At 44.2% G+C, this 17,990-nt stretch overlaps 1 protein-coding gene across 1 annotated transcript; it reads right to left on the reverse strand.

Annotated features, from left to right (window-relative positions):
• Window positions 1–17,032: 17,032 nt before the first annotated feature.
• LOC138881277 (uncharacterized) lies at window positions 17,033–17,785 on the reverse strand. The gene has a single exon (XM_070161492.1). The coding sequence runs from the start codon at window positions 17,783–17,785 to the stop codon at window positions 17,033–17,035; it is 753 nt and encodes a 250-aa protein (XP_070017593.1).
• Window positions 17,786–17,990: the final 205 nt, after the last annotated feature.

Below are 17,990 nucleotides of genomic sequence, written 5' to 3' on the forward strand. Positions count from 1 at the left end.
ATACTGGTGGGCGACCTAGAACTTAAATGTATTCCCGCATTATACTGGTGGGCGACCTAGAACTTAAAAGTATTCCCGCATTATACTGGTGGGCGACCTAGAACTTAAATGTATTCCCGCATTATACTGGTGGGCGACCTAGAACTTAAAAGTATTCCCGCATTATACTGGTGGGCGACCTAGAACTTAAATGTATTCCCGCATTATACTGGTGGGCGACCTAGAACTTAAAAGTATTCCCGCATTATACTGGTGGGCGACCTAGAACTTAAAAGTATTCCCGCATTATACTGGTGGGCGACCTAGAACTTAAAAGTATTCCAATTGTTTCCCCGTTCTTCCGAGAAAATTTTCGACAATCGGCAGAAAATTTTCTGCCCCGGTTTTTGGTAACTTCCATGGCATTGCATCTTGTTGCCGTCATCAATTCTTTGCTCTCCTGCAAAAGACAAAAGGTTTTAGTCAGTTTTAATCGTGGGGGTAGAGGGTGCCTTTCTGGCGAGCCATTTTTCTCTCTCCCCTTTTCTTGCTCTTTGTCCCCATAATGGGTTGGCAGGCAAAGTTGCCTGTTGGGGATCTCTAGCCTGCTGGGGATATGGTTTTCAATTTATCCCCTTTTCTGCTTTCTTTTAAAACACATGATGTGGGAGTCTGCTTCTAACTCCCGAAACCACTCCCTTTGGAGCTTACTTCTTCCAACATTTCCGAGCACAGTCCCTGCATCGCCTGGGGCCGGCCTTTTAAGACTGTTTGTATTACCCTGCATTGGGTGAATTTCCCTTCGGTTTCTGGTAGTAAGCTTTGAAAAATCCTTTAAAGAACACTTTTTTAGGAAAAGAAAATAAAGATATGGAAAAGAGAAAATCTTTCTGAACCAATCTTTTGTGGGAGGAGACAATCAAAAGAACTTATCTGGATGACACAACTGGTCCCCGTGATCATGACATGCACCATAGATTCCCGACCCAGTCTATTTGTATCAATTGATTTGTCCGACGGGCTGACTTGCTGGGGATGATAAATGGATGTTCATCTTGTTGCGAATGTGGTAGGTTTCGCTGCTCTATCTTGTCGCCTCATAGTGCCCTTCGAGGGGTTTTCACTAATGAGACTCTCTCTTTTCTCTCATCTCCCGGCGCCTTATGGTGCCTGTGAAGGTTTTCACCAATAAGACTCTCTCATTTCATTTCCCTCATCTTACATCGCCTCTCGGTGCCTGTGAAGGTTTTCACCGATGAGACTCTCTCATTTTATTTCTTTTCGAGGAATCGGGGTGTTGTAGATATGATCCTCTCTTCTGGAGATTCTTTTGACTATCAACTCATTCCCAGTCTTACGATCCTTTTCTTTGCTGGGGATCGGTGTATCATTCTCGGCCTTATTTGCCGGATTTGGCATCTCTCGAACATTGATCGGGAGGTCTTTTGGATGTCGATGTTGGTTTTGGTGTGGGATTGAAGGAAGGCTAAAAAAAAAAAAAAAAAAAAAAAAAAAAAATGAAAACAACTTGGAGGGTGATGTGCTACAACTTTTGGAATCAAACCTTTGTTGGAACTTAAAACATAACTTCTGCCCCAGTTTTCTTGCTTGGGGAATTTATTTATTTTTTACTTTTATGTTGTGCTACGTGCATTACGCACGCTGTGTCTATTATGCATACTATGTACATTATGCATCCTATATTTATTATGATGCATACTATGACCGAGCCGTGAGGCGCCTACGTATCCTCTTTGAGGAATCAGGTCAAACGTAGTTCCCACGGTTTTGTATTTCTTTATGATTTCATCTTCTTTTTCTTCTTCTTTTTCTTCTTTTTTTTTTTTTTTTTTCATGTCCTTTCCATTAGTGATTCCAAAAGAGGGGTATGAAAGGATTACTTAAGGCTCAAAGGGGGAAGCAAGGGTTAAACAGTGTTTGGATAGAAGAAAGAATTGCCTCCGTCATCTCATTATCCATCAAATGCCAAATACAAACAAATAAACCAAAAATTGCCATAATTAAAGAAATTACGCATAATATCTCTTGACTGCATCTGAATTGATAGCCATGTCGACACATCTACCTTCGATATCTGTCAAACACAGAGCGCCGTTGGACAATACTCTGGTCACGATATAAGGCCCTTGCCAATTTGGGGCGAATTTGCCTTTTGCTTCGACCTGATGTGGGAGGATCTTCTTTAACACCTGCTGCCCTACCTCAAACTTCCTGGGGCGCACCTTCTTGTTATATGCTCTTGCCATTCTCTTCTGATACAGTTGACCATGGCACACTGCTGCCAATCTTTTCTCATCTATCAGGCTCAACTGTTCCAATCGAGCTTTTACCCATTCATCATCATCAATCCCGGCTTCAGTGACAATTCGGAGGGATGGAATTTCGACCTCCGTTGGTATCACGGCCTCAGTTCCATACACCAACAAATAAGGAGTTGTGCCTATGGAGGTCCGGACGGTAGTGCGGTACCCCAACAAAGCAAAGGGTAATTTCTCGTGCCATTGTCTGGACCCTTCCACCATTTTTCGTAGTATCTTCTTGATATTCTTATTGGCTGCTTCGACTGCTCCATTCGCCTTGGGACGATATGGGGTGGAATTGCGGTGTGTAATCTTGAATTGTTGGCACACCTCTCTCATCAGGCTGCTATTAAGATTCGCGCCGTTATCCGTAATGATCACTTTTGGGATCCCAAATCTGCAGATGATATGGGAGTGAACAAAGTCCACCACCGCCTTCTTGGTTACCGATTTGAAGGTTTTAGCCTCCACCCATTTGGTGAAGTAATCAATGGTCACTAGAATGAACCTATGACCGTTGGACGCTGCTGGCTCGATGGGCCCAATGACATCCATGCCCCATGCTACAAACGGCCAGGGTGCTGACATCGTATGTAACTCTGTTGGCGGAGAATGAATCAAATCTCCATGTATCTGGCACTTATGGCATTTCCTTACGAAAGTGATACAGTCGTGTTCCATGGTTAGCCAATAACACCCTGTTCGAAGGATCTTTCTTGCCAATACATATCCGCTCATGTGTGGCCCACAAACTCCGGCATGTACTTCCGCCATAACCGTCGTTGCCTGCCCGGCATCTATGCATCTCAACAACCCCAAATCCGGGGTTCTTTTGTACAATACTCCTCCACTGAGGAAGAAACCATTCGACAAACGCCGAAGGGCTCTTTTTTGGTCTCCAGAGGCATGTTCTGGATATATCCCCATTTTGAGATATTCCTTGATATCATGAAACCAGGGTTCGCCATCTGCTTCTTCTTCTATGGTATTGCAGTAGGCGTGCTGATCACGGACTTGGATATGCAGAGGATCAACATACATTTTGTCAGGGTGGTGCAGCATTGATGCTAAGGTGGCTAAAGCATCTGCAACCTCATTGTGAACTCTCGGGATGTGTTTGAACTTCACCGATCGAAATTGCTTGCTCAGATCATGCAAGCATTGTCGGTATGGTATGAGCTTCAGATCTCGTGTTTCCCATTCACCCTGAATTTGATGTACCAAGAGGTCCGAGTCTCCCAAGACCAAGACGTCTTGGACATCCATGTCAGCAGCCAAGCGCAGACCCAGAATGCAAGCCTCATATTCGGCCATATTGTTAGTGCAATAGAAGCGCAGTTGGGCCGTAACAGGATAATGCCGTCCTGTTTCAGAGATGAGTACTGCCCCTATTCCCACCCCTTTTGCATTTGCCGCTCCATCAAAGAAAAGCTTCCAACCCGGTTCCTCGGGTAATTCCAACTCATTTGTATGCATCACCTCTTCGTCAGGAAAATACGTTCTTAAAGGCTCGTATTTTTCGTCAACGGGATTCTCTGCCAAATGGTCTGCTAGTGCCTGGGCTTTCATGGCCGTCCTTGTTACGTAGATGATATCAAACTCTGTGAGCAGAATTTGCCACTTTGCCAACCTTCCCGTGGGCATAGGTTTCTGAAAGATATACTTCAATGGGTCCAAGCGGGATATGAGATAAGTAGTATATGAGGACAGGTAGTGCTTCAACTTCTGAGCTACCCAAGTCAGGGCGCAGCATGTTTTCTCGAGTTGAGTGTACTTGACCTCATGCACTGTGAATTTCTTGCTAAGATAGTAGATGGCCTGCTCCTTCCTTCCTGTGTCATCATGTTGCCCCAGTACACAACCAAATGAATTTTCCAAGACTGTCAGGTAAAGGATTAGGGGTTTCCCGGGCTTAGGCGGGACCAACACGGGTGGATTAGACAGATACCCTTTGATTTGGTCGAAAGCCTCTTGACACTCTGTCGTCCAACCTTCTGCAGCATCCTTTCTCAGTAGCCGAAATATGGGCTCACAAGTTGCTGTGAGTTGAGCGATGAACCTGCTGATGTAATTGAGTCTACCCAGCAAACTCATTACCTCTGTTTTGTTCCTTGGCGGTGGCAAATCTCGGATGGATTCAATTTTGGATGGGTCTAACTCAATCCCCCGTCGACTGACGATGAATCCTAGCAACTTTCCTGATGGAACCCCGAATGCGCATTTGGCCGGGTTAAGCTTGATATCATACCTCCGGAGTCTTTGGAAAAATCTCCTTAGGTCTGCCACATGGTCCTCCTGACGCCAAGATTTGATGATCACATCATCGACGTACACCTCTATTTCTTTGTGTATCATGTCATGAAACACAGCAGTCATTGCTCGCATGTACGTTGCCCCAGCGTTCTTTAAACCGAACGGCATTACCCGATAGCAGTAGGTTCCCCATGGCGTAATAAATGCTGTCTTCTCAGCATCCTCCTCATCCATTAGGATCTGATGATAACCCGCATAGCAATCCACAAAGGATCCGATCTCGCGCCCAGCGCAATTATCGATCAGGATATGAATGTTGGGTAACGGGAAATTGTCCTTGGGACTTGCTTTGTTGAGGTTGCGGTAGTCGACGCACACCCTGATTTTTCCATCCTTCTTTGGGACTGGTACCACATTGGCCAACCATTCGGGATACCGAGTGACCCGAATGACCTTCGATTGTAATTGCTTGATCACTTCTTCTTTGATCTTTACACTCATTTCTGTTTTAAATTTCCTTAGTTTTTGCTTGACCGGAGGGCATGCCGGGTCAGTGGGCAATTTGTGAACCACTAAATTGGTGCTCAATCCAGGCATATCATCATATGACCATGCAAAAACATCTTTGAATTCCCTGAGAGTTTCGATCAATTCTGCTTTGACATTTGGCTCAATGTGGATGCTAATTTTGGTCTCTTGGATGATATCAGCGTCTCCTAGGTTCACAGCCTCAGTGTCATTTAGGTTAGGCTTGGGTTTCTCTTCAAATTGGCACAGTTCTCGATTTATTTCTTCGAAGGCTTCTCCTTCGTCACATTCGGATTCATTATCACAAACGACCTCTTGCATTGTTGAGTCAGATTCAGATTGATTTATTAGACTAGGTCGAAGATCCGCTGTGCATGCCATGTCATTAGGACCAGTAAAAAGAGAACTGTTCAGAAAGAAAAAGAACAAAACCAGAAATTAAAATGGGACAAAAGAAAAGAACTTTATTAAATTTGCAGGATAAAAAGGGTTCACACTTTTACAAAACGAAAGTAAAATTGGGATTACACCCTTGAATAATCCGATCAAACAAACAAACAAACAAAACATTAATCAAAGCCTACTACCAAGACTCCCCTCGGACAGGAAGAGGAGTAACCGTCCAATTGTTGGTCTTGGCCTCAGGCCCCACAAATTGTATCTCTGCCCTGCTGGAACCCTCTCCAGCTTCCACCACACTGACATCCGCGAATAGTCTCTCAAAACTCTGATTCAGGTCTTCATTTATGCCGATCAAAGGTCCTTGAATCTTTGGGATCGCTGACCCCTTGGCACTAGCTTTAACAAAAGACCTCGAGAGTCGTGGTACTGGTTTAGGCAGAAACCAGACCCTCTTCTTCATTTTTCGCGCTTGCTTCCTGTCTGCTGGGGTTGGTTTGAACCCCAACCCGAAAGTTTCCAGATTCTTAGGAAGGGAGACAGGTTGGACTATCCCTTGAAGTTCAACTCCCAGGCCTTTTCCCGGCACAAACCCATTACCCAGCATCTCCGATACCATCATGACTGTCGCGGCAGCTACCCTAGGGTGCGGGATGATTTCTCCTTCAGAGATTTTGTTGGCCGACCCTGTATCGAGAATCTGGTAGACCCAAGGACCCTTGTCATCAGTGGTCTCTATGAAAGGCACAATGGTTCCGCCCATGGTGCATGTTGTATCCTCACCGTGCAACACGACCTCTTGTCTTTCCCACTCGAACTTCACTGCCTGATGTAGGGTGGAAGGCACCGCTTTAGCTGCATGAATCCAAGGTCGTCCTAACAGCAAATTGTAAGATACCGTGGCGTCCAATACCTGGAATTCCATGGTAAACAGGACCGGGCCAATGGTTAGTTCAAGTACAACATCCCCCACAGTGGCTGTTCCGTTTCCGTCAAACCCTCGGACACAGATGCTATTCTCCCGGATTCTTCCATGGTCAATCTTTAACTGGTCCAGGGTGGATAATGGACAAATATTGGCGCTTGAGCCGTTATCCACTAATACTCGGGTTACCACCGAGTCTTCACATTTGACAGCTAGGTATAGAGCTTTGTTGTGCTCTGTACCTTCCACCGGCAGGTCATCATCTGAGAATGTCACTCTGTTCACCTCGAAAATCTTGCTGGCAATGGTTTCCAGGTGGTTTACAGAAATCTCACTGGGTACATGGGCCTCGTTCAATATTTTTAACAGGGCTCGGCGATGTTCCTCGGAATGGAGGAGTAATGACAATAGTGAGATCTGGGCAGGTGTTTTTCTCAGCTGCTCAACCACAGAATAGTCTTGCACTTTCATCTTCCTCAGGAAGTCTTCGGCCTCTTCTTCTGACACTGGCTTCTTGGTTGCCACTGGGTTGGTTTTCCTTAACTCCATCGGAGCAAAACATCGACCTGATCGAGTCAGCCCTTGCGCTTCACAACTGACTTCTTCCACCTGTTTTCCTTGGTACGTTACCACTGCTTTTTCATATTTCCAGGGGACAGCCCTGCTGTCAAGCATTGGCAGTTGGACCACCGGCTTTATGGTTACCCGTTCTCTACATACCCCTATCAACACGACCGCCGGTGTGGGCAGGATCCCTGGTATTACCAACTTGCTTGGCTCGGGTTTGCTTGCTATGACGGACGGGTTCTTCCCCCATAATACTACCGGCTTGACACCTTCTCCCTGCGACTGTGCATTTGTTCCTCCCCTGGTTAAGACTTCTTTTGGGGCAGCTTGGATCATCATCACTGTTTGTGAGGGTTTTCTTAATTCACCTCCCTCACATACCAACTCAATCATGTGAGCTTCGTGGTGCGCTGGCAGTGGATTTTGGTTGATGTTAGGAGTCTCCGGTGTCTGGACCTCGATCTTATTGGTGTCAATAAGATCCTGTATGGCATGCCTTAACTTCCAACACTTCTCGGTATCGTGCCCGAGCATCCCTGAACAGTATTCACAACTGATTGAACGATCCAAATTCTGAGGCGGGGGATTTGGTTCCCGAGTATGGACGGGACTAACCAAACCCAATTGCCGCAGCTTGTGGAACACAGCGGTGTAGGTTTCTCCCAGTTCGGTGAAGGTTCTTTGCTTCCGCAACCTGTCATTTCTGGCATCTGGATTTCCCCGGAAACCTGCCCCTGAAGGATTTCTATATGCCCTTGGTGGAGGGTAAGTGTTTTGTGGTGGTGCATATATGTTCTGGGGAGCCGGTGCGCGCCATTGTGGGCGAACCGGAGGCTGAGTGTATACCTGGGCTTGGTGTACGGAACAATGTGGTTCTCGAGGTGGATAGAAATTTTGTGGTGGGTTGTATGGATAGTTTGACCTGTGAGGCCTGGGTTGGTTGTAGTGTGGCCTGCCAGCCCTGGACCAACTGCCTGCCTCGATCGTGGCAACCTCTTCTTTCTTTCTTCTTAGCGCACCTCCCGTGCCGCTTTGAATAGCCTGGGTCGTGGCCTTAAGTGCCGAATAGTTTAAGATCTTGTCCGACCTCAAACCTTCTTCTATCATGACCCCTATTTTGACTACCTCGTTGAAAGATTTTCCAACCGTTGTCACCAAGTGACCAAAGTAGGTTGGATCCAATGTCTGCAAAAAGTAGTCTACCATTTCTCCCTCTCTCATGGGAGGATCGACCCTAGCTGCTTGTTCTCTCCAACGGAACCCGAACTCGCGAAAACTTTCCCCGGGTTTCTTCCCAGTCCTCAATAACGTGAGACGGTCAGGGACTATCTCTAGATTGTACTGGAAATGACCTGCAAAAGCCTGTGCCAGATCATCCCACGTGTACCACCTGCTGAAATCCTGCCTGGTATACCATTCCAGCGCAGATCCGCTCAGACTTTGGCCGAAGTAAGCTATCAAAAGCTCATCCTTGCCTCCTGCCCCTCTCATTTTGCTACAGAACCCCCGCAAATGTGCCATGGGATCACCGTGCCCTTCATATAAATCAAACTTGGGCATCTTGAACCCAGCCGGGAGTTGGACATCTGGGAAAGGGCACAGATCTTTGTATGCCACGCTGACTTGATTGCCCAGCCCGTGCAAGTTTCTGAAGGATTGCTCCAGGCTTTTGAACTTTCTTAACACTTCATCCTGTTCTGGGGCCTTAACAGGCTTCTCAACCTCTGCCGGTACTTCCAAATGGGGATTGTAAACCTGTGGTTCCGGTGCGTGGAATGTAGGCTCAGGGGGATAGTACTGTGTATCGTGAGCCTGAAACAATGGCTCACTGGTCGTTCGCTGCAAAGGGGCTGATGCAGGTCCCACAAAAATGGGAATATTGGATGTTGGGAGAGGTTGGTGGGGTGGTGGAGCTTGGGAATCATGAGGGCTTCTCTCTTGATGATAGAGGGGGTTTGGGCGGCTTGTGGAAGGGCCAGAGTGAGGGTACTCCGGTACGTGTCCCAGTGTCTCAGGGCTCTTTTGCGTTTTGGCCAGGGCTAGCTGCATGGCATGCATCTCCAGTCCCATCCTCTCAATCTTTTCCATTGCCTCTTTTAGCAACTGGCTCATCGGCCTTTCTTCCTCATTACTATTCTCAGAAGTGGTCATGCTTGTTGCTACCGGTCCTTTGGATCTGGTTTGGTATGAATGTGTTGCCAGAATTCTTTAACAACTAACTGTCTGGTATCAGACAACAACAAACTTTGTTAGTGTTAGAGCTTAACAGATTTGATCATAACACATAGAGGATGCAATGCACCTAGGCAGTTGACCGTTTCTACATGCTTTGCTTCAAACCACATGCGTCATCCCGGTTTGTTCATTCGTCTCTTTTTTAGAGTATTATGCGAAACCCCGCGTTTTTATTTTATTTACATTTTCTTTTCTTTATTTAAAAAGCGGTCGAATCTTATGGGGATTGCCTACGTATCACGTCCCCGCGTGAATCAGACCAGGCGTAGTTCTGCCTTAAAGTAAAGACACATAGAAATTCTTCCGGAGTCACTTAATTTCATTATCAAAATTTGCTATTACACATTGCTTCAAACAACATAGCAACAGTACAGACTCCATGGTTCTTTGACCCTATTTGATTGAAGAAAAAATGGAAAACAACATATGGGAAAACATCAAAGCTTAACTAAAACAAGACTCGGCCAGAGGTTAATTTTCCAACTTAGGGACTCGCGAGGCATCGTTCGGCCTTTTCGCGGTTCTAGGTGCGAGATCCCTTTCGAGCTGCTCCAACTCGTGCATGGTCTGTTTGACATAACCCATCACTACTGGGAGAACGGTAACACAGGTCATGTTTTCACACCGTCGACACCTTCTGATGATGGCATGGGCAATGGCCCTGATCTTGTCTCTGGTTTTTTTCTTCTCTATGAGTAGGTGTCTTATCTGATCACTGCACGTCTTGAATACCTGTGAGTCCTGTATATGCTGATCCCTCAGCTGTCGCACTTCTTCCTTCATTTGGGCCAACAAGTCGTAACAGTATCTACTCTCCGATTGGAAATCCCCGGCCTGCTTAACTGCTTTAAACTCGAGTGTAGCCATCTCCCTCTTTATTTTGGCCACAGTCTTCTCGTGGTCACGTTTCAATTGGTTCAAACACCGGCGATGCTTATCTACTCTTGTTCCCCACCGTGCCTTGAACTCTGTCATGACCTTTTCGGATTCTTCTAACCTGTCTCGCCATTCCGCGATCTCCCTTTTCAAACCCTTTATCAACCGCTGGTCTGATCGACTTCTGGGCTGCTCGTCGAGAGACAATCTCAATTTTTGGATTTGGGCCTTAAGCTCTTCGTTCTCTTGGATCAATCTATTCTTTTCGCTTCGATCCGCCGCGACTTGTACGCTATTATCGAATTTCAGACTATCCATTTGTAGCTTCAAATCGCCAATCTCTGCCCGATAACCCTTCTCTTTTGCTAACCAGTTCCATTGCCCTTGGGATGATTCTACGAAATCTTTGAGATGCGGCCTCTTAGCCGGTCTTTCGTAGGACAGGCTACCTCTAAACCAAGCGTGATATTCTGGGGCGACTTCCCCTTGTGCCGTATTAATCACACAAGTGTTTGCTGTCAGATGTTGGCATTCACTCCATATTTGGCGGACTTCTTCTTCAGGGAAATGACCGTTCGGACTGATTTCAATCACTTGGGTACTCAAATCTTCATCTTTCGGTACCACTTGGTACCTCCCAAGTTGCCTCAAAACCCGATATGGTGCATAGGGTTGGATACTTTTCAGTCCCATCAACAGAAAGTGAGGCCGGGTTGCCGGCATGTATATGATTTCCTCGATAGGTGACCATCCGAGCGTCCACTGGACTTGGCTGGCAGTGAGAGTTCGGAGAAATGCGGTCCATGATGTGACTCCCTTAGGTAAATTGAGCCCTTTGATTCTCGTGTAGAATTCTCCAATACAAGTTTTTTCTGGCGAACCATAACCCAAAAGTGAGGAGCGATGGCATAAATGATCGGTCATCCACATTTGCAACAGTAGGTTACATCCTTCGAAAAAGTCGCCCCTGGCTCGACAAGCAGTGAGAGCCCGGAAAATGTCAGCCATAATCATAGGCGCCAGAGTACTTTTATCTTGGGTAAGCAAAGTATTGACAACCCCGGCTATCCTTAGATCAATGTTTCCATCTTTCCTAGGGAACACTATAAGTCCCAGAAAGGCTGTCATAAAAGCCACTAGCCTGTGTTCGTCCCACTTTTGTCGGTTGCCTCTACTGCATAGCTTGAAATCCGGCTTATTGAACCCGCCCATGTGACCGTATCTAGCATATATGAGGTGGAGACTGCAGAATCCTTTGGCAAGATCTGGATGGTGGAATGTCCGAGGTATTTTTAGGAAATCCAGAAACCTGTGTACCGTGACAGCTCTAGGTGCAATTAAGTATTTGAATCTAAAAGGGGCTTCATCAATCCCGATGTACCCTGCTATTTCTTCCAACGTCGGGGTGAGCTCGAAGTCCGAAAAATGGAACACGTTGTGTGCGGAATCCCAACAAGTGACCAATGATCTGATGATATCACCCCGAGGCTGAATGTTTAGTAGGTCCGGGAGACCTTTCAGATATTTCCTTACTTTGTCTTGCCCTTCTTTGCCTAAGTCGTTCCACCATAACCGCAACTCAAACGGGATCCTGGTCATTATTGAAAAGGGTTCGTTTTGTACCGTGCTCATCCTGCACATTTATTGGGGTGATTATGCCTAAGTGAATAATAAAAAATAATAAAAAAAAAAAAAAAAAAAAAAATAATAAAACTTTATTTAGACGTCTACTTTTATAAAACTTTATGAAAAACCCTGCACATTTATTACTTTCATGACTTTTGGCAAAACCAGTAATTTTGCCACAAATAAAGGCGTATTTTTATATTTGTATATATATATGTAGAGATATATATATATATCAAAAATAAGACTCTTTTCCATCTTCATTTTTGCGACAGGACAAACCATATATATATATATTTAAAAGTATATAAAAGTAGAACGACGACCCCTTTTTTCTTCTTTTCTATTTTTCCTTTGCAATTAATTAAAATAAAACTAATAAGACATTTTCCTTTCATTTTCTCAAAATTTCAGCAGAGTTTTGACTGTATTTTGGCATTGGCTTTTTTTTTTTTTTCAAAAATAAACAATTAACTCCTTAACCGCTATTCCTTCCCCTTTTTTTCGATTTCCATTATTCAAACACTGGTCAGCATGCGGGCTTGAGACAAATAGATGCACGGAAAACAAATGGGATGCATTAGGATGGTCCTTTCATACCAGGTTGCTAGTCCTAGACGGACCCAACCCCTGTGTTGAGTCCCCTAAGTCATATGCAACATGATGCAAATAAGCGCTCCTACTAGGGATCCGGCATGAAGTCACGTTATTCTATGTTCAAAACCTGGGTCAGTGTTCTAGACAGTGTACCCGAGCAGACAACTCGGGCCGAGGAGGGGCAACTTACCGGGAACCAAAAGGCCGTCCGGCTTCGTAACTTATCCGTCCTCTTTCTTATTTCGGGTATTGACACTAACAGAATAGGGAGTCTCGACCAGCGAGCTTCTCCCCGGAGGTAAGAAGAGAAGGGTTTCGGCACAGTTTATATATACAGTCCAAATAATATCAAAGCAGTAAAAGCAGCATTTAGCACATTAGGCTCAAACACGTAAAAAACCAGATAATAAATAAAGCCAAATAATAACAATTATTTTAAGCTCGAATTCTTAACCCTGAACCAGTGGTTCTGGGTTACATATCCCCAGCAGAGTCGCCAGAGCTGTCACACCTCCTTTTTACGCGCCCGCGGGGGCGCAGGGGAGTTTTTTCCAATTAAAGGACAATCGAAACGGGATTGGTTTAATTATTCAGAGTCGCCACTTGGGAGATTTAGGGTGTCCCAAGTCACCAATTTTAATCCCGAATCGAGGAAAAGAATGACTCTATATTATGGTCTGCGTACCAGAAATCCGGATAAGGAATTCTGTTAACCCGGGAGAAGGTGTTAGGCATTCCCGAGTTCCGTGGTTCTAGCACGGTCGCTCAACTGTTATATTCGGCTTGATTATCTGATTTTATACAAGTGTGAACTTATGTGCAAAATTTAACTTTTAACCGCTTTTATCATTTACTGTTTTTATCAAGAATTGCAACGTTGTGAAAATGTATCTCGAACCGCGTTACAATCAATGTACCCGTGGTCGTCGACACACTTTGACTCCGTTGAGATTTGGATTTGGGTCACATCAATGTGCACCCGAGTTTAAGGAAATTAAATTATTAAAGGCGCGCCTAAAGCGACTAGCGTATTTATTTTGGGTAGGACCGTGGAATTTTACTAAACGGTCCATCCCGAAGCCTAAACAATTTTTAAAGCAATATTTATTGAGGGCCCCGCAATTTGTATTTTTATTTGGCGAGGCTCACCTCGTTCTTTATTTCTAATGAATTTGCAACGTCATGGACATGCATCTCGAACCACGTCACAGTCAATGTACCCGTGATTAGAGAGGCATTTCGAATCCGTCGAGATTTGGATTTGGGTCACATAAATGTGCACCCGAGTTTAAGAAGGTAAAGTTTATTAAAGCGTATCCTAAAGAGACTAACGTGTTGTCATTTTAGGAAGGTTGTGAGATTTGCTAAACAACCCGTCCGGGAAACTAAATGCTTCAATGATTTACATTTAACAAGGGCCCCGCATCTGCGTGTTTTGTTTATTTTCATCGAGGCTCATCTCGTTCTTATTTTAAAAGGATATCCTATAGCAACTACGTTTCTTGTCGTGTTCGTCTCTATCAATTGAAAACGGTAGACAGTCCTAATTAATTACATGATTGCGAGTTTACTTATAACAGGATTTAAAATGCTTTTACAGAATAATAAAATGTGACTGCGATTATGGATAACTAGCCGAAAATTATGGGCCCAAACCTAGCTCATGCGAGATGGCCAGACTTAGGCCCCCTTTTTCGATATGGGCCTAACTGATTTGTTTCGATTTGGGCTCGGCCTTCATGAGATTGAGGCCTAGGACTGATTCTTTGTTCTGTGAAATGAGTTTATCAATTTATATGGGACAATCTGGCAAAAGGAGAAAGAATTTTAACTAAAGTGGATAGTTTTCCTATTTGGCTTACATTAGAGAATATATTACACCCTCAGACTAAGTCTAAAGGTACAACTTATTACACTGGGAATGTTTTTTTTCACCTAACAGCACACATACATGACTAGCATGCATTAACCTGCATTGATACACTAAGCATGTAGGCTACTTCTATTATCCAAACAAAAATGTAACTACTATATACTACATGACATTTAACACAACAGTCCACGTGTATATAAACAATCTGCAGGTCCTCTCTTTTGCATTTATGTTCAAACTCTCAGTTACATTAGTGGTATCGATTGTGTACCTGGTAAGGAGGACAAAGAAGAAAGGAATGATCAGCTAAGCAATATGCAGTGAATACAGCAACAGCAGATAACACCAACAACACAGCAACAACAACCAGCCACAATGATGAAGCTCACAAGTGGTCGAGCAACAAACAAGCAGTCCCAGAAACAGAATGATGAACCAACAGAAAACCAGAGTATTCAATATAACAGCACCAGCAGTTCAACAATCACAAACAGCTCGGCAAATAACCAACAACAATTAGCAAAGACAGCTTGGCTAACTTGAACTCCTAAGCAGTTTTCAGACAGTGTTTTGTTACAATATTCTGAAATTTTCTTTTTGTTTTTTTTTTCTTTCTCTCCAGACTCAAAAATGTCCAGCCTAAGACCCTTAAACTTCAGCCCCTGTTTTAGTTATCAAATGGCCTATTTATAGGCCAAATGCACCATTACAGCTGAGCTGCCCTGCCTGCCAATTGGCAGAATGCCCATACTCTTTAAGCCCATGCTCAGCATGCTTGGTGTCAGCTCCCTTTATTCCCCACGCCTGGTTTTGTTTAATCCAGAATTATGGGCTCATTTGTTTATTCATTTTGAGCCCCCATACCCTTGTGTCTTGTTCCCCCATTGGTATTAGTTTAATCCTAAGTTAGTACCCTTTTTGTCAGCTCACTTAAACTAATTACTTCTGTTCTTTTTAAACACCCCAGAATACCCCCGTTAACCTTGATTATTACTGCCCCTGCCTATTGCAGCATTAGGGCATTTTTGCACTGATGAAAACTCGAACTCAGGACTGCCTAGACTGAACCCTTTTAGTCATTTTTATAATGCCAACAGACCATTTCAAACATTACTAGGTCATCCAGCCAGTGTCCGAGTTTAATTAGTTATGTGAAACTCCTAGCTCCTTCGATCCATTAGTTATAGAAAACTAATCGACGACATTTATCGAGTCGACTATACTAATTATAGCAGGTAATAATCAGTCGCTCATATAAACAACACGTTCGGGGACCTAAAGGGTATCAGACAACTTTTATTAAATTACTGGGCCTATATGAATTAGTTCCTTTGACGATTAATCTAACTGACGATCATGTTTATCACAGAGTGTATTCAGAACAAACAGAAGACAATCGACCAAATAAAGGGTCTTTAACAGAGATGAAAGAAATCTGGAAGAAGTAACAAAATAACAAACAACACAAAGAGATATGCTGACAACTTATTTGGAAATAAAACAAAAGAACGGAAAACTTACCAAAATGTTTAAACCAAACAGACCCAAATCAAACTCGACTTCGAACCTTTGAGGCCGAACAAACCTTAATCAGGGTGTTCTCACATGAGAACACCTTGGTTAAGGTCTATTAGACCTCAAACCTATGTCAAAACTGGCCGGGTTCCCCAGGTGCATGTGCTTCAGAAGTCTGGATTTCCAGATCTGGATTTTTGGGAGTTGTGGGTGGATTCGGACCAAACCAAGCTTGGTTTGGTCACGAGGAAGGTCAGGAGAGTGTCTAGCATGAAGATGGGGTGGTTTGGCATAGGTCCAGGTTCGACTCAAATCTTCAAACGAAGATTCGAGACGAACGGAAGTGATTCGAGGCTTGTGGTTAGTGGATTCGTGTTCAGGATGGTCGGGTGCATCGGGGGTGTTATTTTGGTGGTCATCGGAACTGTGGTTGCCAGGCTTATGGTGGGAAACCTAGGCTGCTAGGGTTTGAGAGGAAAGGGAGCCTGGGGAAGATGGTGAATAGTGGCCGAGGGGGGGGTGTGGCTTGGGGCGTGGGGTAAGGGGGTTAGGTTTATATATGTATTGAGGGTTTAGATCCTGGCCATTGGATCAATTGAGATCAAGGGCCAGGATCTAACCATTGAGGAGGGACGACGTCGTTCGGGAGATGATAGTGGGTTATGACCGGGTAGGGGATTGGATCGGGTCATGTTGACGGGTTTAGAGGAAGGCCTGGATCCGTTGGATCAATGGGAATGAACGGCCCAGATTAACTTGCCTGAAACGACGTCGTTTCGACTTAGCAGGGGCTGTATTGGACCGTTTGATTGCCATGAATCAACGGCTCAGATTGAGGCGCTGATACGACGTCGTTTGGGACGTGTCCGGGCAGCCTGTGTTTGGACTGGATCTGTGTCCTGGTCTTGGGCCTATTTTGTTTCATTTCTTGGCCCAAACCGATTTTCCCTACTCTTTTGCTTTTGTTTTCTTTCTTATTATTTTTTCTTTTCTTTTAAACAAAATAAAAATAACAAATAATAAGGTAACGGAATTAAACAACAATGCAACATTTTAACACAATTATCACAAAAATATTTACGTAGGTTAGCTAAGAGCCTAGGGCGAACGGTGCACATATATATTTTTTGAATTTTCTTTTACTGACCGAATTATGGTTTAACCATCCTAATACATATATTTTGTATTTTGTTTGTTAATGATTAAATGCAAAAAAAAAAAAAAGAATGGACAGATCCACAAGTGACTAACAACACATGAAAACTCGAACAATTGTACAACGAAGCCATTTGTCACTATTTTTATTTTCTTTTGGAGCGAATGTCCGTAAAGCAAAAATCACGTGCTTACAAATCTCAATCTTGATTTGAATAACAACATTAGCTCTTCGGATTTGAAGTTATGATCCATGATGTGCTTGTTATGCATTAGTTTCATCCGTTCTTTGTATAATCTAGAACTCTCGAATGCCTGGAACCTGAATTCCTCTAACTCATGTAACCCAATGACTCTTTTAGTGCCTGATGTCTCCATGTCCAAGTTCAACTGCCGCAGTGCCCAAAGTGCTTTATGCTCGAGCTCTACCGGAAGGTAGCATGCCTTTCCAAACACCAACTTGTATGGTGACATACCAATTGGAGTTTTGAAGGCTGTGCGGTATGCCCACAATGCATCATCCAACTTCTTTGCCCAATCGGTCCTTGTTGCATTCACTGTTTTAGTAAGGACACTTTTAATCTCCCTGTTGGACACTTCAACTTGCCCGCTCGACTGTGGGTGGTACGGGGTAGTCACTTTATGACGAACTCCATACTTTTCCAACAGTTGTGCGAATGCTCTATTACAGAAATGGGTTCCGCCATCACTAAGTATAGCTATCGGAGTGCCAAAACGTGTGAAAATGTTCTTCTTTAGAAAACCTATTACCCCTTTAGCATCATTGGTTAGGAGAGCTACTACTTCGACCCACTTGGAGACGTAGTCAACTGCTACCAATATGTACTTGTTACCATACGAGCTGACAAATGGCCCCATGAAGTCAATCCCCCACATGTGAAAAACCTTCACCTCTTGAATTTTGGTCATTGGCATCTCGTGTCAGCACGATATATTGCCTGTCCTTTGGCATTCATCCCATCTTTTGACCCAATCATGGGCATCCTTGAATAGAGTTGGCCAATACAAGCCCGACTCCAACACCTTAGCTACTGTCCAAATTCCTCCAAAGTGTCCACCATATGGTGAAGCATGGCAAGCCTGCAAAACAGAATGTTGATCTTTCTCGGGGATACACCGC

Source organism: Nicotiana sylvestris, chromosome 11 (assembly GCF_000393655.2).
Source record: "Nicotiana sylvestris chromosome 11, ASM39365v2, whole genome shotgun sequence".
In the NCBI taxonomy this organism is placed as follows: Eukaryota; Viridiplantae; Streptophyta; class Magnoliopsida; order Solanales; family Solanaceae; genus Nicotiana; species Nicotiana sylvestris.